At 42.5% G+C, this 24,544-nt stretch overlaps 1 protein-coding gene across 1 annotated transcript in view; it reads right to left on the reverse strand.

Moving 5' to 3' along the window:
- Positions 1-24,544, reverse strand: part of LOC111977709 (attractin-like protein 1) — a 341,451-nt gene that overhangs the window by 219,686 nt on the left and 97,221 nt on the right. Inside the window, 9 exon segments of the mRNA XM_070448549.1 lie at positions 3,299-3,487; positions 5,037-5,250; positions 6,528-6,715; positions 9,174-9,222; positions 9,224-9,307; positions 9,473-9,589; positions 9,835-9,953; positions 17,252-17,463; positions 17,891-17,975. Of these exon segments, the coding sequence (XP_070304650.1) occupies positions 3,299-3,487; positions 5,037-5,250; positions 6,528-6,715; positions 9,174-9,222; positions 9,224-9,307; positions 9,473-9,589; positions 9,835-9,953; positions 17,252-17,463; positions 17,891-17,975 (1,257 nt within the window).

Here is a 24,544-nt window from a genome sequence, read left to right on the forward strand (position 1 = left end):
AATGTTCAATCCATAACTTATGGATTCAGAAGCAGAGGTGAGCTTGGTGGGTCAGTTAAATCTGTGTTCTTTGACAACATCTGGGAGATTGAACTTGTTAGTTTCCTTCTTTGAACTTGTTGTCGAGCATAAGAGTGAAACATTTGTTTGTGATCCAATATTTATAGCCTGGTTATAATAATACATCATAAATCTAAATGATTGACTGGGGCCTTTCAGATAGTTTATTCAGGTTTGGCCATCATGGAGTAGCTAAACAAGTCAACTGGTTGTGAGCACAACAACATGAACAAATAGCTGTGAAACACGGTTGAAGTAGGAAACACAAGGTAACTCAACAAGAACCCATAAGAGACCAAAAGGTATGAGGAAGTTCCTAGATGTTCTCTTCCACTGCCGTGTGGAGTTGGCTGAGTGAATGGTAGAATTTGCATTTTTGCCAGAAGTTTGAGTTTTTAACTGCTGCCATTTCCATAAGCAGAACAAGTGTTTGTTGAATTTTCTCCCCAAATGCTGTGCTTCAGAGTCTATCCCTGTTGCATTATTCAACCATGGTGCTGATTCATTTCTAGGTTCTCCTGTCTTTTTCTCCAACCACAATCTTGTGCTTCACAATTACAAACACAGAGGCTCTCCTCTTCCCTCTCCCAGCCTCAGAGAGGCAGTAGTTTACGCAGTGTGTAAATATTATCTTCCTAAACTCTAACAGCTTTAAGGCTTTCTAAAGGGCTCTTGTATTTGTTTAAAGTTCAAGCGAAAATGCCACTCCAAGTAGCAAGAACCAAATAGCATAATCCCTCATTTTAAAGGTTTACTCATACCAGAGACGATAGTTCAATAAGCGATCATATGGGGCTACAAACTCAAAATATTTCATCATTCTGACATCTACTTCATATTAAAGGAGGTTTGTACCCTATCCTCATTAATATTCTGTCTTTTTCCATTGTGTGTTGAGAACTATTTAAATAAACATAACCCAGCCCACACTCTGTCGATCACAGAACAGAAGCCTATGTGGTACAGTACAACACCTCCATAAATATGCAGTATTGTTCTCTCAACCAATGCTGGGGTTGTCTTTAGAACAGCTTGTCTTTAAAGAACTATTAACGACGTTTCTCCTGCTCTATGACAGATCTCTGAATGAAGCATCTGTAGGGAAACTAGAGTGATGTTCTATTGGTACGCCGAAACATAAGCTACGTGGATAGTCACCCGTTGAAATGTCCTTGGGTAAGGAATGTTTTGGGGATTTTCAAGTCCCTCAGTCGAGCACCTGATTCCTTTTATGTTCATGCTGGGCTGAAGCGCATTTGGGTACACATTTCTTTCCATTGCTACATAGCATTCTGTGTGAGCTCAAAGCACAAGGCAGAAGATGGTTGATTGCTAAATGAACATATGCAAGTGTTGGTCAGGTTAATGCTGCTGGACATTTTGGTGGGGTGGTGTGCCAGGCAGATGGATGGGGATGGAAAATCACTCTGAGATGCAAATAAGTGGGCTCTGCCCTCATCGGATGCCAGTGTGCTTGTGTGTTTGTGTGTGCGTGTGCATGCGTGCGAGTGTGTGTAGGAGGTATGCTGAACCTAACTAAAGAGAACAGGGGCCGGGCTGTGTTCTAATTACCTGCTGAAATATGACCTTAACGCGAAGAAAGACCATTTCCAGGAGCAGCAGCAGAATCACATTGTGTTTAGGGGGACATTCTTTCAGGAGCACAGCCAGATTGGAGTCGCTGACCTCCCCCGGGCCTTTCAAGATAAATACATCCTGTGGCTACTGGCTAGTACACCAAAAAGTTAATCTTGCTTCCTGTTTCTCCCAATATCCCCTCAAAACCAAAACACAAGTAACCACCTACCTAAAAAGATATGGAAAGGTACTGTGGATTGAGAAATGGCAACCTTGAAGGGAAAATCTTGGCAAGGATCTTCAGCTGAAGTGAACAGGCAAACATACACAGATGGAGTTGAATAATAATTACATTTTGTATATTTGTTCTCTCCCTACAAAATCCCTAAACTTGATAAAATAATCCTAAGGCGAACTATGACATTCCTTTAAATTAACATGTTGAAAACAAAAACACATTAGCACAATGACACATTGTGTTTTGCTGTAACAGTACATTTCTTTATCTCTACGTTCTGAAGCCAAAAGCCTGATATGGGCTTAGCATACACACCGACCCTACATCAACTAATTTACATTTTGATTGGATCCATATTGTCAAGCTTCCGTGAGTTGCATTACTCTGGAGGACAATAAAAGCAATAGTACAATTTGCCTAATTACATTCCCCAAAACTCAGAACCGATAGATGTTTGTCTAGAGAGTTTAGTGTAATCAGAAAATATGAATACTCCACAAGCACACTGACCATCACTTAGTAGCTGAATGGTAATGACTTCAAACTCCCCTGGTGAAATGGCACTGAGAGGATGTGGCCTAATTGTGCATACCATTGTTGTTTTACATAATGTCACGCACTGTGAATACTGTCGCTGCTGTGGTATAACGAGGGGGTGTTCAAGCAAATTATGTGACCATGGCAAAATGTGGTGAAAGCTCTTTCCCTATTTGTTTAATTGTTCACATGATGAAAAGTGGTAAAACAGAGTCCATAGATGGCTGACAGCATGTTACTCCTTGCGTCGGACTATAAGAACAGAAACTCACAACGTGTTATTGTTGGTACCAACATCTGCTTGACATGAGTTTCAAAAGTGCCACTGCGTAAAACACATATCCTGTTTATGTGCACCTATCTCTCGCAGCAAAGTCTGGGGGTTATCTGACACAACAGGATCTATATATCAAGATCAGACCTTTAACGGAGGGCTTTTAGAGCAAAGGAAACACTAACAGCGGGGCATATACTTTTCATCGAGTTGGATGCACGTCGATACGTTATTGATTTTCCCATAGTACCCAGGGACAGAGACCAGGGTGGCATACACCTAAGGGTCTAGGGAAGTGGAACCACCTGACTGACTGTAGAGCACAATGAGTCCGCAAACATTCAAGGGAGTCTGATCTCACTGAGCAACACTAACCCTGAGGAATTCACTACTAACACACAGGAGCTGAGACTATTTTGAACATAAAGTGAGCCAGAGTGTGTGTGAGTGTGAGTGTGAGTGTGAGTGTGAGCGTGAGTGTGAGTGAGAGAGAGAGAGAGAGAGAGAGAGAGAGAGACTGTTTGCAATAATCTATTTGCCCGCATTCTTTTGGAGGTTGTGTTGAAGATACACACACAGTGGAAGCTGAACATTTTGACCTGTATACTCACAGACGCAGACTCCAGTCTGCCACTCCAGACACTGTCCGTAGGGGAAGGAGATGACGTAGGCGTTGGAGTCCACACATCGCTGGGTGCTGCTGCACCACATACACTCCATGGCCTGGCTGGTGCAGTTGGCACAGGTGGTGCGCAGGGAGCAGGGCGCCTTACACGGGCGGGCACTCTGATTGGGGCTCACTGTGGAAAGGTGAAAATAAAATCATATTTAAATAACGTCTGTGCCCAGCCTGAAAGTAGTGCTAAAAATAATCTGTGGGAGTTTATGTACATTTGCACTGCCTCTAAAACACAGACATCTTATCTCAACCTTGGACAGAGTATTTTTGCAGCAGGTATACCCATAACCATTCATGTACCATTTATTACATTAAATTAGTAATTTAACCCAAGAGCAGACGGTAAACAATAGTAATTTCCTCCCTCAGTCCGACCCCATCATTTGAGCTGATTTAGGCAGGCAGGTTGTATCGAAGTGGGAGACAACTCCACAGTGGTGGAGGAAACAGAAAAGTAATAAGAAACAGCAGGATGTCTTTGGTTACATATTTCCACTCTCTGTCAGTGCAAAGTCGCGCTATGGGAAGTACGGCGGCCAAAACTGCACATTTGAGGCCTCATTTTCTTCGGCTCCCCAGCTATTCTGGGCTCCTAAATGAGTCCAAGCATGGTTCAGTGCGGCTAAAAGCGGACAAAATAAGACTGTGAGTCAGACGGGCCTGCTCGTGTTTCCAGTTTCCTTGAATGCTTGAGAGGGACGGTCGGTCACTCAGGGGCCATGATGGGAAGGAAGGTCAGCCACTGTCAAACAGTGGTAGAAAAAGTAACCAATTATAATACTTGAATAAAAGTAAAGACGCCTTAATAGAAAATGATTCAAGTAAAAGTGAAAGTCACCCAGTGAAATACTACTTGAGTAAAAGTATAAAAGTATTTGGTTTTAAATATAATTAAGTATCAAAAGTAAAAGTATACATCTTTTCACATTCCTTATACTTAGCAAACCAGACGGCACAGTTTTCTTGTTTTAACATTTACGGATAGCCAGGGGCACACTCCAACACTCAGACATCATTTACAAACAAAGCATTTGTGTTTAGTGAGTTAGCCAGATCAGAGGCAGTAGAGCCAGGGATGTTCTCTTGATAAGTGCGTGAATTGGACCATTTTCCTGTCCTGCTAAACATTTGAAATGTAACGAGTACTTTTGATTGTCAAGTAAAATGTATGGAGTAAAAAGTACATATTTTCTTTGGGAATGTAGTGAAGTAAAAGTAAAAGTAGTCAAAAATATAAATAGTAAAGTAAAGTACAGATACCCCAAAAAACTTACGTAGTACTTTAAATTATTTGTACTTAAGTACTTTACACCACTGCTGTCAAACACTCCAGGCTATGATCTTCTCCAGTCATAAGGATGCTCTTCCTAAAACAATATCTCACCACTAACACTCTATCCCCTTTTAAATTCACTAGTGAATTTGGCTCCTTGTCAATGATGATGATGATTGTGAACTTTTCACTCTAATTCAGTAGTGCCTGATTGAGCTTTAGAATAATGACATAATCATGTTCGAGGCCTCATGGAATTCACAAGGGTTACAGGTGCCTTTGAGAATTAGTCTCTATTATTCAATCACCATCACCTTCATTCTTCTTCATCTCTCCTTCCCTTTCCCTCCCTCCCGTTTTCCCTCCCTATCCCTCTTTCTCCCAGTCCCTCTCTCACCGACTGGTTTTTCACAGATGAGTCCATCAGTTGTGGCGGTGCAGGGGTTGGCCTTGAGCCCTGCCACCTCTGCCCTCTCCAGGTAGGCACAGAAGCCTGAGTCGCTGGGCTCCCCGGGCAGCCACTGCAGAGAGGAGTTGGTGAAGGGAGACATGTCCTCCCAGCCCCAGTACGAGATGTTGATCTTCCTTAGGCCCACCCACGGAGCTAACTTCTACAGGACAGAGAGGGGAGAGAAAGAGGTAGGCGAGAGGGGGAGGAGAATATGGATGGAGAAAGAGGGGAAGAGAAAGATGAAAGAATGAAGAATATGAGAGAGAGAGAGAGAAAAGGGAGAGGGAGGTTAAAATCCTGAAATGTAAGATAAGAATTCTCTCTATTCTCCATAGCATGTTGAGGGCCAGTAAGAGTATGGAAACATGTTATTTCTTTCTCAACATAAATCATACATATTTGATTCATGCAATGATTATGTGAAATCTTAAATCAAACCGTTGGGAAAATTGCTATAATTACAGGGAAAGTTCTCGACCTCAGGCTTTACAGCCAACACCAATCCATAAAACCAAGACAGGCCAGAGTCATTAAACTAAGGTATTTATTTTGACTTTTAAAAATGTCTGTGTGTTTGAGTTATTTCTTAAATGGGCAATAACGTCTCAAAAGTTTTACCTGTAATAAATGGTTAATTAGCCGGCTAACACCGGCTATGATCTATCACACAGTAAAAATTTATGAGAGCATAACATTTGAGTAATCGAAGGAGACTGCCATGATTCAAATCCTGAAAAACGTGTTGCTGTACACTAAAATGCACTTTAATTCAAAATTCCTATTACAGGCTGGGATGGAAAATAATGAATTTCTTGGGGAAGAAAAGCAAACTGATTATTGTAGCCATGAAGAGCATTGGCTACTTTCAAATAACTGTCAGAAAAGAGCTGAGAGGAGGGAAAACTGTTGCCTCTGCATCCTAAAACAACCAAGGTGAGCTTTATTATTAACAATAGTGTTCATCTTCAAAGAACAGACAGAAGCTGCTTAAACACTCCACCCCAAAACCATTGCGAGAGATCCTCTTGCTCTATTTTTTAATTATTCGGCACCAGTCAAACACCAGTCAAATATTTGCTCCTGCATATCCTCCTGACAGCGCAATCACTGGAAAAGTCAGCATGTGTGGTGGGGATATAAACAGGGAGTGTGACTCTTGAGAAAACAAATATAAGTTTGGTTGGGATCATGGAAATCTAGTATAGATGTACATGTAAACACTGGATCAGATGTGGGCTGATTCAGCCGTAAATAAGCTAAGACTTCAACATGTGTTCAACATGTTGGGTTTCAGATTATCATGGGGTAAGTTTCATGAGGTCTGGCATGGCCATTCCTCAGGCCTTCGACTTGGAAAAGTACATTCCATATGATAGTCCTTGATAAAGTACTATGTTTAAAACAACACACTATTTTAAACAGAGGCGTTTCCCTTACCTTCTCTTGTAGCTGGTACTTCTGCAGCTCGTCCAGTACAAAGTCCACCTGCTTGGCGGTGGTGAGGGAGGCTATGTTCCCGTCCAGGTTCTTACAGTAGTGCTGGGCATTGTCATAGCTCTCCCTGCTGGAGTTGATCCTGAGGCAAGCCTCCCCAACATGATGCCAGCCTTCCCCACAGAGCTGAGCTGTGGACAGGGAGAGAACAGTAATTTAGACCCAGGCTTCTGACTGTGTTGGGCCACACAATTGGATGGTGCACAGACTTCACACAACTGGAAGACTCAACACCCCTCAAGGATCTCAACTACATTTGATATGCATCTCACTACTCACACATTAAGCAAGTATGTCGCTAATATAAAAGCAAAGTCGATTGACAAATATCTTATAAAAAAAATATTTTTTAGGAACTCAGTCGGCGTCTCAACTTACTGTTCAGAATTAGAATAGTAGAATACACATTCTAACTAACAAAAAATGTGGTAGTGCATCAGCAGTTTTTCTCAGGGGGCCCCCGTTGATTGTGTTAGTCACTCTCACTCAGATATCATATGAACATGGCATATTTTATTGCAAATGTGTAGAATTGCAGAAAATTCTCTTTAAAACTGCACATATTTTTCTTCGCCCCATGGAAAAATGAGTAGAATTGCATGTAATGTGTTTTAAAACTGCAACATTTTCTCTGTGCCCCATGGCAAAATGTGTAGAATTTCAGGAAAATAACTTTAGCACTGTTTTGCCCATGAGGTGGAGAGCCACCAAACCAAATCTCGCTTAGGGCCTCCAAAAAGCTCAGACCGGCCCTGACCTCATGGTGTGAATTGAAGAACAGTCAGTCAATCAGTTGAGATATAGATTGAAAATGATGGATTATGCTTCAAAGAAGCTTGCATCGACCACCCTGATTGAATACACAAGTAAGTGTTTGTCAAGCACAAGTATACAGTTGTGCTCTGACTGACAGACACATCAAACAGTGGGAAAAACTACACAGACGAGAGACGAGACCTTAGTTAATAAGCAACAAATTGCAGAGAATAAGGGAGAAACAACTCCAGTTTCATCTCAGGAATTTCTCTGCTTATTTTGGAGACTTGCGCTGATTACAATCAAAGTTGGATAATGGTTACCACCATCAAATTATTTTCATCAGACTAAGAAAGAAACCCTTTTTTCAAGATGTCCAACCAGAGAGCAGTACTGACATGAACAGTAACAAACACATGGCTAGAGTTAAAGTCTTTAGAACAGGGGTGTCAAACAAATTTTGCCCTGGAGGCCGCATTTGGTCTTCAATGAGGTCCGGAGGACCACACTGAAAATGTGTTATATTTCCTTGCTGTCAAAATTGGATAAAAAAATGTGTTCTCCATCCATAGTTTTGGGAATGTCTACGGTCCCTGACTGTCTAGTGATTATTAGCCAGCTGGACAGTCAATAAACTGTATGAACATAGGTCCATTATAATTTCTACACAATTTTGATTTGGTTTTAGTCAAACCTGGTTCTGTCTGCTTTCCATTATACACTGGAAGACAAATGCACCTTTCAGCAGGACAATAACCTAAAACACAAGGCCAAATATACACTGGAGTTGCTTACCAAGACGACAATGAATGTTCCTGAGTGGCCTAGTTACAGTTTTGACTTAAATCGGCTTGAAAATCTATGGCAAGACTTGAAAATGGCTGTCTAGCAATAATAAACAACCAATTTGACAGAGCTTGAAAACATTTTAAAATAATAATGTGCAAATATTGTACAATCCAGGTGTGGAACTTCTTAGAGACTTAGCCAGAAAGACTCAGAGCTGTAATCTCTGCCAAAGGTGATTCTAACATGTATTGACTCAGGGGGTTGAATACTTAATCAAGATATATTAGTGTTTTATTTTTTTACAAATATTTTGTGTAGATCGTTGACAAAAAAAAATGACAATTAAATTCATTTCAATCCCAAATTGTTACAAAACAAAATGTGGAAAAAGTAAAGGGGTGTGAATACTTTCTGAAGACACTGTACTTACTGGGCTCTCATTTGTGAGTCAGCTGAGGCTCCATTTTCATAACATCAAGTAAACAATTATAATTGGCCTACATCCCGTCACCACGCTGGAGAGGAGAGTGTATTTGTGGATGTACTGTATTTGGAGGTATGTAGACGTGTGTGTGTGTGTGTGTGTGTGTGTGTGTGTGTGTGTGTGGTGTGGTGTGTGTGTGTGTGTGTGTGTGTGGTGTGTGTGTGTGTGTGTGTGTGTGTGTGTGTGTGTGTGTGTGTGTGTGTGTGTGTACATCTGCTTACGCCTGCGCGCGTGGGTACGTGTTTGTTTGTGAGTGTTTTTTGTGTTGAACTCCTTCTGGAGCTTTGAAAAATGAGAGCAATAAATCCACTTTAGAGACAGGGGGAAAACATGTTTTCCCTGGGGAAACGCTACAAGAGTGTTGATAATGAATCAAACATTAGCATAAGTTCTCCAAGCATTCAAACTTGCTTGTAGCTATCAAACAGGTAGTCAGCTAAGCAGAGTTCTTGCTTGTTTGGAGTTTTTGGAAGACGTTTGTGGTGTGTGTGTGTGTGTGTGTGTGTGTGTGTGTGTGTGTGTGTGTGTGTGTGTGTGTGTGTGTGTGTGTTCTTTCTCACCAGGGATGGCATGGCACTCCTGTTGCTGAAGCTCCCATTGACAGTGGATGGTTGAGGGAGCAACTCTTACAGTTGACCAGCTTGCTGCAGATATGTTCATTTCTCACATGGCATTTGACGAAGTTCTTTACAGACTGCAAAGAAAGTGTACAAACATCAAACATCTACATAGTTATTATTATGGTGAATTTACGTCATAGTATTGGGGTCATGTAAATCTGAAATTTGTGCACTGGCAGAACAGAAAAGTATGGTTTGGCATTAATAGAAAAGCCCCTGCAACAGTATGGAATACCCACGTGTCCCATCCTCTTTGCCCCTTGCTTCCACACAGAGAGCTGTTGTTCAGACAGCATGGACGGGGGAGGGGCCAGGGACAGAGGACCTCTATGCTGCTGCGCAAGCTCCAGGGTCAGCTATAGACACACACAGAGGAGCCAGCAGGGCCAAGCATTAGGCTAACTGACACTGCTAGCCAAGCAGGTGAGATAATAGCGACTTAGTACACTACAACAACAACAAGAGTTAAGTAGTGACTCAGTAGAAGGCAAGCTTCAAGCTGCCTGACTATTCATGCTGCGTAATTAATTGACAATTGTAGCTAATAAGATCCTAGCTGTGACTGTTTTGTCTCACTACTGCCCCCTGTAGGCAGACTCACCACAGTGCAGTTGCTGGAAGCAGAGATGCACTTCTTGTCTTCACACCACTGGCAGCCATTGGTGTTGGCAGTGCAGCTGACACAGTCAGAGAACCTGAAGCACCTCTCGTCTTCACTATCTGGACGGGGGACGACACAGTTTAACAGCAGAACACAGTTAGTCTAGTCTGCACCGTCTGGGGGTGGGGTTAAAAAAAGCAGCTTAAAAAAGAAAAACGGGACACAGACAGTTTTATAAAGGGAACAGAGTTAGAGAACCCAGTCAAAAAGAGAGGTCAAGTTCAGGATCAGTAGTAACTGTAGCAGAACAGAGAATTACAGAGACATTGTCCAACATGGTCCTCTCTGTCAGGATTCTGTGTATTCTGTGCATAATATCAGTCTAGTGAGAGAAACAATACCAGAGAAAAGCAGGTCAAGAGACACAATCAAATCAAATTGTATTTGTCACATCCGCCGAATACAACAGCTGTAGACCTTACACGGAACCCAAACCGGCTGCGCGCTTGCGCCATCGTGCGCTATCGTGCATAAATGTATTTTGTCCCCCTACACCAAACGCAATCACGACACGCAGGTTAAAATATCAAAACAAACTCTGAACCAATGACATTAATTTGGGGACAGGTCGAAAAGCATTAACCATGTATGGTAATTTAGCTAGTTAGCTTGCACTTGCTAGCTAATTTGTCCTATTTAGTTAGCTTGCTGTTGCTAGCTCATTTGTCCTGGGATATAAACATTGAGTTGTTATTTTACCTGAAATGCACAAGGTCGAATCATTTCTAGTCATCTCTCCTTCCAGGCTTTTTCATCTTTGAAATGATATGGTGATCGACATCTACACTTTTACCACGACAACCGGCAAAACATTTCGTCTTTCAATCACCCACGTGGGTATAACCAATGAGGAGATGGCACGTGGGTACCTGCTTCTATAAACCAATGAGGAGATTGGAGAGGCAGGACATTCAGCGCGATCTGCGTCAGAAATAGGAATTACTTCTATTTTAGCCCTTGGCATCGCAGACGCTCGTTGGCGCGCGCGAGCAGTGTGGGTGCAAAAATTGAATAACGTGTATTTAAAATTTTATTTTGCGACGCTCGCGCACGCAACGTGTCCGGTCTGGTCAGCATGTTAGCGTGAAATGCTTACTTACAAGCCCTCAACCAACAATGCTGTTCAAGAAGGTATTTACGAAATAAAAAACTAAAGTAAAAAAATACAATCAAAAAGTAACACAAGAAAATTACAAAACAATAACGAGTCAATATGCGGGGGTACAGGTTAGTCAAGGTAACCAGTGGGTCAGAAAATTACATTCACTCTGTTGACTGTGCCTTTAAACAGCTTGGAAAATTCCAAAAAAGTATGTCATGGCTTTAGAAGCTTCTGATAGGCTAATTTACATAATTTGAGTCAATTGGAGGTGTACCTGTGGATGTATTTCAAGGCCTATCTTCAAACTCAGTGCCTCTTTAATTGACATCATGGGAAAATCTAAAGAAATCAGCCAAGACCTCAGAAAAAAAATGGTAGACCTCCACAAGTCTGGTTCATCCTTGGGAGCAATTTCCAAATGACTGAAGGTACCACATTCATCTGTACAAACAATAGTACGCAAGTATAAACACAATGGGACCACGCAGCCGTCATACCGCTCAGGAAGGAGACGCATTCTGTCTACTAGAGATGAACGTACTTTGGTGCGAAAAGTGCAAATCAATCTCAGAACAACAGCAAATGACCTTGTGAAGATGTTGGAGGAAAAAGATACATAACTATCTATATCCACAGTAAAACGAGGCCGCTCAACAAGGAAGAAGCCACTGCTCCAAAACCGCCATAAAAAAGCCAGACTACAGTTTACAACTGCACATGGGGACAAAGGGCATACTTTTTGGAGAAATGTCCTCTGCTCTGATGAAGCAAAAATAGAACTGTTTGGCCATAATGACCATCGTTATGTTTGGAGGAAAAAGGGGGAGGCTTGCAAGCCGAAGAACACCATCCCAACCGTGAAGCGCGGGGGTGGCAGCATCATGGTGTGGGGGTGCTTTGCTGCAGGAGGGGCTGGTGCACTTCACAAAATAGATGGCATCATGAGCGAGGAAAATTATGTGGATATATTGAAGCAACATTTCAAGACATCAGTCAGGAAGTTATAGCTTGGTCGCAGATGGGTCTTCCAAATGGACAATGACCCCAAGCATACTTCCAAAGTTGTGGCAAAATGGCTTAAGGACAACAAAGTCAAGGTATTGGAGTGGCCATCACAAAGCCTTGACGCCAATCCCATAGAAAATTTGTGGACAGAACTGAAAAAGCGTGTGCGAGCAAGGAGGCAACTGACTCAGTTACACCAGCTCTGTCAGGAGGAATGGGCCAAAATTCACCTAACTTATTGTGGGAAGCTTGTGGTACGCTACCCAAAACGTTCGACCCAAGTTAAACAATTTAAAGGCAATGCTACCAAATTCTATTTGAGTGTATGTAAACTTCTGAAAGAAATAAAAGCTGAAATAAATCATTCTCTCTACTATTATTCTGACATTTCACATTCTTAAAATAAAGTGGTGATCCTAACTGACATAGGACAGGGAATTTTTACTAGGATTAAATGTCAGGAATTGTGAAAAACTGAGTTTAAATGTATTTGTCTAAGGTGTATGTAAACTTCTGACTTCAACTGTAGTTAGGGGTAAAGTGACTATGTATAGATAATAAACAGCGAGTAGCAGCAGAGTAAAAACAAAGGGGGGTCATCAATGTAAATAGTCCGGGTGGCCATTCTTATGGCTTGGGGGTAGAAGCTGTTGGACCTAGACTTGGCGCTCCGGTACCACTTGCCGTATGGTAGCAGAGAGATCAGTCTACGACTTGGATGACTGGAGTCTTTGACAATTTTTGGGCCTTCTGCTGACACCGCCTAGTATATAAGTCCTGGATGGCAGGAAGCTTGGCCCCAGTGATGTACTGGGCCGTATGCACTACCCTCTGTAGCGCCTTATGGTCAGACGCCAAGCAGTTGCAATACCAGGCGGTGATGCAATCGGTCAGGATGCTCTCGATGGTGCAGCTGTAAAACTTTTTGAGGATCTGGGGACCCATGCCAAATCTTTTCAGTCTCCTGAGGGGGAAAGGTGTTGTCGTGCCATCTTCACAACTGTCTTGGTGTGTTTGGACCATGATAGCTTGAAACTCTGGACCCGCTCCACTACAGCCCCGTCGATGTTAATAGGGGCCTGTTCGGCCTTCCTTTTCCTATAGTCCATGATAAGCTCCTTTGTCTTGCTCACATCGAGGGAGAGGTTGTTGTCCTGGCACCACACTGCTAGGTCTCTGACCTACACCCTATAGGCTGTCTCATCGTTATCTGATCAGGCCTACTGCTGTTGTGTCATCAGCAAACTGAATGATGGTGTTGGAGTCGTGCTTGGCCACACAGTCGTGGGTGAACAGGGAGTACAGGAGGGGACTAATCACACACCCCTGAGGGGCCCCTGTGTTGTAGATCAGCGTGGCAGATGTTGTTGTTGCCTACCCTCACCACCTGGGGGTGGCCCTTCAGGAAGTTCAGGATCCATTTGCAGAGGGAGGTATTTAGTCCAAGTGTCCTTAGCTTAGTGATGAGTTTCTGGGTACTATGGTGTTGAACTCTGAGCTGTAGTCAATGAACAGCATTCTCACATAGGTGTTCCTTTTGTCCAGGTGGGAAAGGGCATGGTAGAGTGCGATTGAGATTGCATCATCTGTGGATCTGTTGGGGCAGTATGAGAATTGGAGTGGGTCTAGGGTTTCCGGCATGACGGTGTTCATGTGAGCCATGACAAGCCTTTCAAAGCACTGCATGGCTACCGACGTGAGTGCTATGGGGGGGTAATCATTTAGGCAGGTTATCTTTGCTTTCTTGGGAACATGGACTATGGTAGTCTGTCTGAAACATGTAGGTATTACAGACTAGGCCAAAGAGAGGTTGAAAATGTCAGTGAAGACACTTTCCAGTTCATCCGCGCATGCTTTCAGTACACGTCCTGGTAATCCATCTGGCCTTGGTCTTGCTCATGTTGGCTACGGAGAGCGTGATCATGCAGTCATCTGGAACAGCTGGTGCTCTTATACATGCATCAGTGTTGCTTGCCTCGAAGCAAGCATAAAAGGCCATTAGCTCGTCTGGTAGGCTCGCATCACTGGGCAGCTCGTGGCTGGGTTTCCCTTTGTAGTCCGCAATAGTTTGCAAGCCCTGCCACAAGCGACGAGCATCAGAGCCGGTGTAGTAGGATTCAATCTTAGTCTTGTATTGAATCTTTGCCTGTTTGATGGTTCGTCTGAGGGCATAGCAGGATTTCTTATAAGCGTCCTGCTCCTTGAAAGCGGCAGCTCTAGCCTGGCTCGGTGAGGATGTTGCCTGCAATCCATGGCTTCTGGTTGGGATATGTACATACGGTCACTGTGGGGATGACGTCGTTGATGCACTTAATGGTGAAGCAAGTGACTGAGGTGGTATACTCCTCAATGCCATTGGATGAATCCCAGAACACATCCAGTCTGTTCTAGCAAAAGAGTCCTGTAGCGTAGCATCCATTGGTAGGAATGTCTTAATCGTAGATCGGACAAAGCAGTATATCCTTTGCATTGGACTCATTAAAGAAAGAATCTTCATCCAGTTCGAGGTGAGTAATCGCTGTTCTGATGTCCAAAAGCTATTTCCGGTCATAAGAGACAGTAGCAGCAACATTATGTACAAAATGAGTTACAAACTATGTGAAAAAACTAACAAAATAGTACAGTTGGTTAGGAGTCCATAAAACGGCAGCCTTCCCCTTCGGCGCCATTGACTTAATCAAGAAAAACAAAAACAGGGTTGACATGAAAATGCCCCCTGCAACACCACCTTCTCAGTAGGAAAACAAAAAGGTAGATGGGTCTAGCTCAATATGCCTTTCATTTCTATTTGCCCTGTAGAGCCAATTTCAACTCATACTCTCCATTCCAGCAGCCACTGACAAATGAACGATTAGAGAAGGACAGAGGATAAACAGTGTGATAATCTGTCATCAATTAGTCATTTAATTAGTTCATCACCGGTCCAATTCACCTCCGATAACACTCTAAAACACAATACAGGTGTTTCTGCAACCTTGTGAGTGTATTTCCAGCATAATTGTATTTGCCCTCCGAATGGGATAATTGTGTTGGTCCTGACCTTTTGTTCCCACCACTATGTACACAGGCCTTACGAGGAATCCAAATTATTATTACTCTCAAAAAGGGTAATGATTCATACAGCACAGTATAAGAGGCAGGTAGGAACAAGAGAGTTTGATGTGAAATGAGGATTGGTTCTATCATGGACGACTCAACTATTGAACATGTATCTAGGGCTGTGGGGTTCACAAAATTGTCAGCCAGTGATTGTCAAGCAAATAACTGTCGGTCTCACGGTAATTGACCGTTAATTAACATAAACACAATTAGCATCTCCTGCCTTCCACAAATAGCCTACAAGCTACTGATGCAGACCTTCGGAACATCTACATGTTAAAAAAGTCTAATAAATCCATGTAATATAGCCTACACCTTCACAATAAATCCATTATTTATTTTAGACAGGTCTAAAGAAGCATGATATGAAGAAAATGTCTATTTCAGAAGAACAGAATAGCATACTCTGAGTTGTCCTTATGTTAGGTCCTGATCTGGCTATGCCAAATGGCTGTGGGCTACACTAGTTAATTTAGCAGGCAAGATTTGCTTAGAATTCCATGGCATTATTTTATAGTATGAAGAATATAATTGAACAAAGCTGAATAAAATAGAAAATATATTTTCTCCAAACGATTTGAGGAAGGACGCACATGAAGCTATTCTGTGTTGAGCGGTTAACAAATAAATAGGTACTACTATATGCTTATTGAGAGTTATTAATGTAACTTTAGTTGTAATACAAACGTTGGGCTATATGTTTTGATTTTTAATACATTGTAAGGCTACATGATGCGACTAATGATGATTTGAAAAAAGTAGCTTGAAAGTGGGTGCGCAAGCTGTACACACTACATCAGTCACTCATTCACAATTTGACAAGCACTTGATAATGCCTAGAATTTCACGGCGGCATCCCCTTTGTGTGGCCGTAATGCACCTTTAAAAAACCCATGCCGTTTTATGGCCAGTGGCCGCTGTGCCCTTCTCCCTGAGTGCTCCATCACGTGATCGGGTCTTTCTCACAGGCTACAAATGAAGACCCACACATCGGGGACGCAACTGAGCACGTCCTTATCCAATTCCGGGGGTGCATATTGAAGATATTGGAAGAAATGTCCACATTTACTTTTTGTCAGCCAACAAGATCAGTAGGCCTAACGAACAGCAAAAGCACTAGCCTATGTCAATCTACTATCACCCATAGTACAAAGGTCGACATTCTATTCTGTGTGAGAAATAAATATTCCAAACATAGTTTTGGGATTCGATAGATCTCAAATGAATACCACTAGAATCAGAATGTTTAGCTTAAAATGTTGATAAACTATTAGGCTATTTCTTCACATTTTAAGTGCAGCAATACACACATGTTAGTAGGCTATAAGCGGGAAAGTTCCATTAGCAGAAAACACCATTATCAGAAAACACCATTATCAAAAGTGACCACAAATGCAATTATGCATGTAATGCTTTTATTATAAAGGTGCATTTTTATGGTGAAAATTATCTTCCCCAAACAGGCGCTGCTTACGTATGCCAGTTAGGCTCTACACCCCTTGTAAAGCGGATTATGTGCTTAATTTTAAGTTATTTGGACATTTTAGTTGTGATACAAACCTTATTAAAACATATAGGCCTATGGGCTAGACTACATGATGTGTGCCAATATCATTTTTTCTTATGCTGGGCATCATTCACAACAGATAATATATAATTCACAAGTGATAGGCTAATATTGTCATCCATCAGACTATTCTTGATTTAATCTTGTCTTTACATATACTAAATAATACGTGTGAAATTTGTTTTGATTTGGAATGGACCATTATCATGCACCTGTACCGAAGCAGGGTCAGCGGATTTTTTTTGCATTGATGTCAGAGTGATTAGAGGGACAATAGAGTGCTGAGTACCAGGCAGTTAGCAAGTTTGCTAGGCTACTAATGACCATCAGCAGCATCAGAGCTTGGAGAAGCCTAATTACCGTGACTAAAGGTTCCCATGGCATTTGACTGCCTTCATCACTCGTGACCGCCGGTGTGTCGGTAATACGGTCACCGCAACAGCCCTACATGTATCCATTAGTCAGCTAACTACCAGAGGGGGAAGCAAAACTGACCCTCCCCCATGACAAATATGCAGATAAAAATGTGTCAACACATGTATCCTATGAATACAGAATACAGAGAAATGTCATGCAACACGTACTGGTGCGTGTTGGGCAGAAGGGAGCGGGCACGCTGCCGTTGGCATGGCCGGTGACCCAGGGGACACAGTGGTCCCTAAACCAGACACAGCGGATACCAGGGCCAGCGTTGTCACAGCGCTGCTCCTCATCGAAGGCCTGGCAGCTGGGAGGGGTGTAGACCAGCACGTCATTCAGCAGCACACCAGAGAAGCCTCCAAACACATACATGGACCTGGGGAGAAAACACAATCACACTTTATTTTGATAATCCATCTTTAGATGCTCTGCAAATGGTCATACCATCAACAAACAATCTGTTGATAAGCAACTGCTTGTTAAGGTCATGGTAAGGGTTTGCGTTAGGCTAAGAATAAGGGTAAGGGTTAAGGTTAGAGTTAGGGCTAGGGTAAGAGTTATGTTTAGGGTTAGGTTAAGAGTTAAGGTTAGTAGATAGTTGAAATGTTACTGCTTGTCTGTAGAGCATCTACAGATGAACTATCCAAATAAAGTGTTACCGAGAACACAACGCAGGAAATACTCAGAGTACACATCATTACCAGGTAACACTGAGGAAACTGATGTCAGGAAACTGTGATATAAAAAAATAAATTAAATAAAAAAGTAACGGAGGGGCAATATAGTGGATGTGAGTGACTGACCCATTGCTGACAACAGAGGTGTGGCCAAAGCGGTTGACATCACGGTGGAGATCTGGCCTGGGCAGGACTTTCCATTCATCACAAGCTGAAAAGAACAAACATGCACATGATCCGTTTTTGCTTCAGTAGAAACTTGTATCATCTTGTGTAGGGTTAAGCACAGAACCGCAATACCCAAAATTGATACCTCCACTGCGACTCTAGACCAACTCAGTGTCCTTGTGGTTAGAGTGTCCACCCTGAGATTGGAAGGTTGTGAGTCATACCAAAGGCTGTAAAAATGGGTCCTGATGTGTCTCTGCTTAGCACTCAGCATTAAGGAAAAAGATTGGGGTGAAGGCCCTACAATAGACCAGCATCCTTTCCAGGGGGGTGTACTTGTACATCAAGCTGCCTCATGCTACAGAAAAAGGAAATAGGCTTCTGCCCTATGAGCTGTTCTGGCTATTTACTGCGACTCTCCCTCCACACCATACTCATACTATCACCCAAGCAACTGTGACAGGCAACCCTCTGGACCCCAGATTGAGGGGGAAAAGTTGTGTTCTTTTCTTGCTTGGATTTCATTTCAGTAGGCCTGTACCATACCACCCTACTGCACATATTGAAACACAGAATACAGTAAGTACCAGAGCCACTGAGACAGAATATCTGTGAGACCTGAGACTGGGTACACACACACGGGCGAGCGCACACACCACACATACACACACACACACACCACGTCTGCATTGTTGCACACACTCACACACACACATAATCTACAATGGAAGTGTCAACTCATTATTACATAATACATTAACACGTATGAGAATCCTTTGAACAGAGGCTGTGGAGAATGGCCTGTATGAATATCATGGTCCCCTATAGGGCTGGGTGTCAAGCCCAGCAGTGATTAACACTGTGTGTGTGTGTGTGCATAGCAGAGTACTAGGGGCCATACCCTAGAAAGGGCCATCATAAATAACTAACTGCAGCTAGAAAGGATGCCTTTTACGATTGCATAAATAACCATAATTAAAGTTGAATCCACTGCAGCTGCTATTAGACAATCCTGGGGTGGTGGTGGTGGGCACACAGGGCCTTAATGGTAGTTTGATTACCAATCTCCTAGGACCCTGGTCAGGAACCGCACTGATCCGTGGGTAGGCTACAACAAGTCTACCTGGAGCAGCTCTAACAGCACAGCCCACAATAGAGCTAGACAATTTGTCTGTCAGTGATTATCTACCATTCTGCTCAGAGCAAACAAATAATAACAGAGAGAAAATGATAGTAGGCAAAGCCGGTTTCTTCACTTTGTTAATATCACGAGCCAAATCATGTTAAATTGAGAGAGACAACGTTCAGTTTCCTCGCTGTTAGTGGGATCCTCGGAGAGTATAAACGCCAACCTCTTAACATAATGTCTTTGAATTGTTTATTATGTGGCTGCCTCTGAATATGACTTCACAAACCAGTTTAACCATCCATTGATCTTGTCTGTTGGGGATTCTAGGCTGTGGTTCAGAGTAATGGCTCTAAGAGCAATCACGATTGTGTATTTTAGCATTTCATTTTACAGCTTTCTGATGCTTTACAACCCACACGTCCACTATTGCATTAATATGTAAATGTGCCATTTACCCAGATTAGTTGTCCAATATAAACTGTGCTTGGGAGTTAATTGTGCAGCCAGGTTGCAAACGACCACGCAAGTGCTTGGCTAATTGGGACCGTGTTTAAAGGGAAAGACAAGTCAACAACACCAGTCCAGATCAGAAGGCGATGTAATCCCTTCCTAAAAACCAAGTTGCTCTCTGACAGGGTCATGGTGTGATCGCGTTTAAACGTCAATCATTCTAACACTCTCTCTCAGCTGGTCAGACTCAGACATACAGTACTTTTTGAAAGTCGCATAAGATAGAGATGTGCATAGGTGATGCAGTGGCTAAAGGGACAGACCAAAATAAGTATTTGTGACAGACCACCAGTAGTTAAATTGGAATCCTGACGTTAGCACTATCTGAGGCCTACTACCTATCCTGAAGCCTGGAGCTAGAGTGAATCCATACCCCAGACATGCACTGACAGACAGCCCATTGGGTCTTCCAACCACCTGAGGTGTACTGGAGATGGCTGGAGATGACTCTCTATAATGAAACTCACTGATACTTATCACAACGGTCCCCCTATTTCATTTCCTCCCAGGATATTGGCAGAGGAACCATGAATAATGTACACGTAGACAGGGGGAGATGACAGGAGAATCAGCAGACCAAATCTGCAAATCTGAGTCGAGAGTGATGGGGAAATCAAACTCATTCAAATGGCAAACTTAATGAAATGTGTGTTTGTGTTCGGGGGCTGCTTTGAGAGACACTGTCTGGAGCTCCAATATAAACAGGTCACTCTTGTTGAAGACGGCGCTGCCAGTTGCCTTTCAGGGGGTGTGGGGACAAACATTTTTAATTAGAGTTCATTTCCCCCAAATCTAATTAGAAGTATGAAGATGGGGTAATGAGGGGGGGGGGGATTAAACGCAAATTAAAACTGCCATCTGTGTCGACCTGAATTAAATCTCTCGAAGAAGAAAAACACAAAAAGCTAATAACGCTCTCCCCCTCCAAGGTTAGCAGAGAAAAACAAAAACAAATTAGCGCTTAAAACCGTCTCTCAGCGTGCGTGGCGGGGCCGATAGAGAGAGGGAGCGGTAGAGAGAGGCCTCTTCCACAGGTGGAACTAATTAATTAGCTCACAGAGAGACGAGCGGAGACGAGAGGAAGTCATATCAGTCCATTAACTAATAAATGAGACTTTTAACACATTCAACTAGAGAAACCTGTTGACACATCTCATATGTACTGTAGTAGGCTACAATGTCTTTCAGCTATACTTGAGTAAGAAGCATCCTTCACTATAGCTATGTTTTGGTCTATAGTAGGTTCAGGCATGTTTTATAAGCAAACTTGCTCCATTATTATAAAAGCAATAGAGGGAAAATGCCTTCCACAAACCTGTTCTCTCTATAAGAGGCTGATAATGGAGATTGTTAATTTGGCTCTATAATGAAATGAGTCAACAATGTCCAGTGACAACCCAGTCCTCAGGGACTATAATGAATGACAGGTCGCCAAGAGGCCATGTCTGGCCAAACACTGGCCTATATAACAGAGCTCCAATCACAGAGATTGGTTTTGCCTGGGCTTGAGTGAAGAGTCTAGAGCACATTCCCCAAGCCAAGCATCAGTCTAGCCTAACACCTTGAACATAAAACAATCAGTTGCTTTCGGATTATAAAAGTGACATTGGACTTTTTATCCATTGGGAGTGGCCTACTCAAGGTGATTGGACTGGCTATTTAAATGACTAAGAATGAAAGTTGAGCAGTGACCCTCCATGACTGCTGGAGAAGGCTTCTCCAGAGTCAAGTTCTTCAAATATCTTGTCCTTATCTGGATTTGCTACATCTTCTAATTAGCGGATAAACATTCCGCTTTAATGTATTTTCTTTCTTTGAATGTATTGCTACATGTACTACCTTAATGACTCATTGACTTAATGTTGTCTCCTCTTTCTCTCTCGCTAGTCCCAATCTTGCTCTTTATTTTGACTCCGTCGCTCTACTTTAATTCTCCATCAACCCTCCCCTCCTCTCTCAGTGCAGTAAAACTTGTGAAGGGTGGCTGGTGAACAGAGTCAAGGAAGGGCTGGCTGTAGAGATTTGAGGACGCATCCCTCTCCTCCTCCCTTGCCTCCCTCCCTGTGCTCAGAATGTCCTGTAATGCCCCTGCAGAGTCACTGTATTCAAAACAAATATTCATAAAAGAGCAGACGCCATCTGGCCGGCTCCCATTCTGCAGCTCTTTATGGGGTGTTAATGATCCCCACTGTATTACTGTCAGCACCGAAAGGTGAGCTGTAACTCACATCCCGAGATCTCGAGTAAAACCCCAGGTAGTCCAAACACACACACACACAGGAAGGTACGCACATGTACACACACACACATAACTCTAAACCTTTAGTACTAAACCGCCCTTTTATATCTTGCAGAGGAAAGCTTACTAACTCCAAAGAGGGCAAAATAACTTTATTTGACCAGGGGGTAATGAATAATCTATCATGAGTAGGGCTGTTGCAGTGACCGTATTACCGTCAAACCGGCAGTCATGACCACAGTCAAATTCCACGTGACAGTTGAGTCACGGTAACCTCCTTTTATGCACTCTGGACATGCGTTGGTGGTACACAACTCACTAACGACCATCAGGTCACTAATGGACTGGTACTCAGGGCTCTATTGTCCCTCTTACCACTCTGATATCAATGCAAATGCAATGGAAAATCACATCAAACACATATCATCAAAACAGCATCATGCTTTTAAAACTCATCGTTAGGCTAAATGTTTTGACCTCACTGTGATCGATCAATTTGAAGAAAGAAGTTCAACAACAGGTTGAAACTGAGTAGAAAACATGGTCATTGTGGATGTTGTTTCAAAGGCAACGAATTGGACAGCGCTTTCTAAGGTGATGATTCATTCAAAACGTTTAAGACGCTGCATGTAGAACATCCATATACAGTACGTTTTGTTATGAAAACATGTTACCATCGATGTTCCCGAACACATTTCACTTGGTTTCCCAAATTAGGTGCTGTGTAGCTGCAGAAACATGGTTGGAGAGCCCATGGCAATACAGAGTTTGGGTGGAATATGTGAGTGAAATAACTCTTCTTATAAGCCCAGACATTTCTATATGCAATCCTGTGTGAAAGAAGAGTTTTGACGGTTGCCACTAAAAATATGAGGATCCCAGATGCTACTTTATTTAGGCCTATTTCTGCTCCCCTATAAAACCAGAGTAGCCTACCTGGCATGATTTAATTTAATGTATTTTTTCCCCTGCTCCTATCCATTTGATAATGGGCCATTCTAAATCGAAACAAATTGTACATATTAATAAAGACAATATTAAATTGAGAATAGTCTGATGGGAGAAAATATGATCACTGGATGAAAGAACAGGGTGTGCCGCCTGAGCCAAGGAACAGAGCGCAAGCTTTATTTGTATTTATTTATATTGTAATTTCTACCCCCTTTTTTCTCCCAAATTTGTCTCATTGTTACAACTCCCCAACGGGCTCGGGAGAGGCGAAGGTCGAGTCATGCATTCTCCAGAAACATGACCCGCCAAGCCGCGCTTCTTAACACCCGCCCGCTTAACCCTGAAGCCAGCTGCACCAATGTGTCGGAGGAAACACTGTTCAACTGATAACCAAAGTCAGCCTGCATGCACCCGGTCCTCCACAAGGAGTCGCTAGAGCGTGATGAGTCAAGTAAAGCCCCCGGTCAAACCCTCCATTAACCTGGACGACGCTGCGACTACCTTTAACATTTTTTTTGTGTGTGACTTTTTCAAATAGTCATTAGCTATAGTCGCATCATGCAGCCCATTTAAGTTTTGCTTTCTAAGACATTCTAAGGTTTCACAACTAAATTGACCAAATAACTCTAAATCTAGTGTGTATGACCTGTTTCAAACGACCACTTTGACATTCAACATAGCCACTTCATATGCGCACTCACTCGGGAATGAGAAAAATATCCTTTTTCTATTTTATTCAGCGAAGTTCAATTATATTATTCTTACAATAAAATCATACAGTATAAAATAATGGCACGGGACTCATAAGCATATCTTGTCTGCTAAATGAACTAGCTAATGGCATGAGGCGTAGCCAAATAACATATAGTAGGCAGACTCACATTTGGTTCTTCTGAAATACATTTTCTTCATATCATAATGTTTCTTTAGACCGGTCTAAAATAAATAATGGATTTATTGTGCATTTTATACAATTAATTTTTTTACTTTAAAAGAAATGTAGATGTTCCAAAGGCGTGCATCAGTGGCTTGTATGTGTGGAGGCCTGGAGATGCTGAACGGTTTTATGTTAATTTAAGGTCAATTACCGTGAAACCGGCAGCCATTTGCATGACAATAACCGGCTGACAAAATGGCATTACCGCCACAGCCCTAATCATGAATGGTTATGACTAGCTTTTGGTTTAGAGCTAGTTCCACTTTTTAAAGGATGTCTACAGTCACTGTTACAACAGAACGTGATCTTCTATCTCAGGCAATTGGGGCTGTGCATTCACCCCTATGGAAAGGTATCTTAGCTTTACACTTCCACTTAACTTTCATAACAGCCTAAGGCTAATGCTGTTGTTTGTTGAGGTCAAAGGTCAGTGAACACACTTTCTCTAAGGCTGCAGAATGTCACCTGCCAGTTCTTCTTTGGTTACACTCACTGTGTGATCTGTGTGGGTCCAGGCCTGGGAGGCGACTAACAGTGGAAAATGACAAATGACAACTGTGGCTTTAGGGGTCAGGGGTCAACTCTGATGGGAGTGGGTGGGTGGGCGCATGCTGGTGACAATGAAGATCACATGTATGATGTCTGCATGGAGGAATGTGTGGTATTGTATGGTAGGGGGTTGGAGTTTGTTTATACTTAACTATGTATATGTATTGAGTATGTAACATTTATACCTGTACCATACGAGGTTGAAACCGGTAACTTATATTTTCAGCACAAAGGTGTCAAATATAGTCAGTTCAAAACATGAGGATTGCATCATACCAAAAACAGTTGAGGAGGGGA

The sequence above is a fragment of the Salvelinus sp. IW2-2015 genome, linkage group LG18 (assembly GCF_002910315.2).
Source record: "Salvelinus sp. IW2-2015 linkage group LG18, ASM291031v2, whole genome shotgun sequence".
NCBI classification, from domain to species: Eukaryota; Metazoa; Chordata; class Actinopteri; order Salmoniformes; family Salmonidae; genus Salvelinus; species Salvelinus sp. IW2-2015.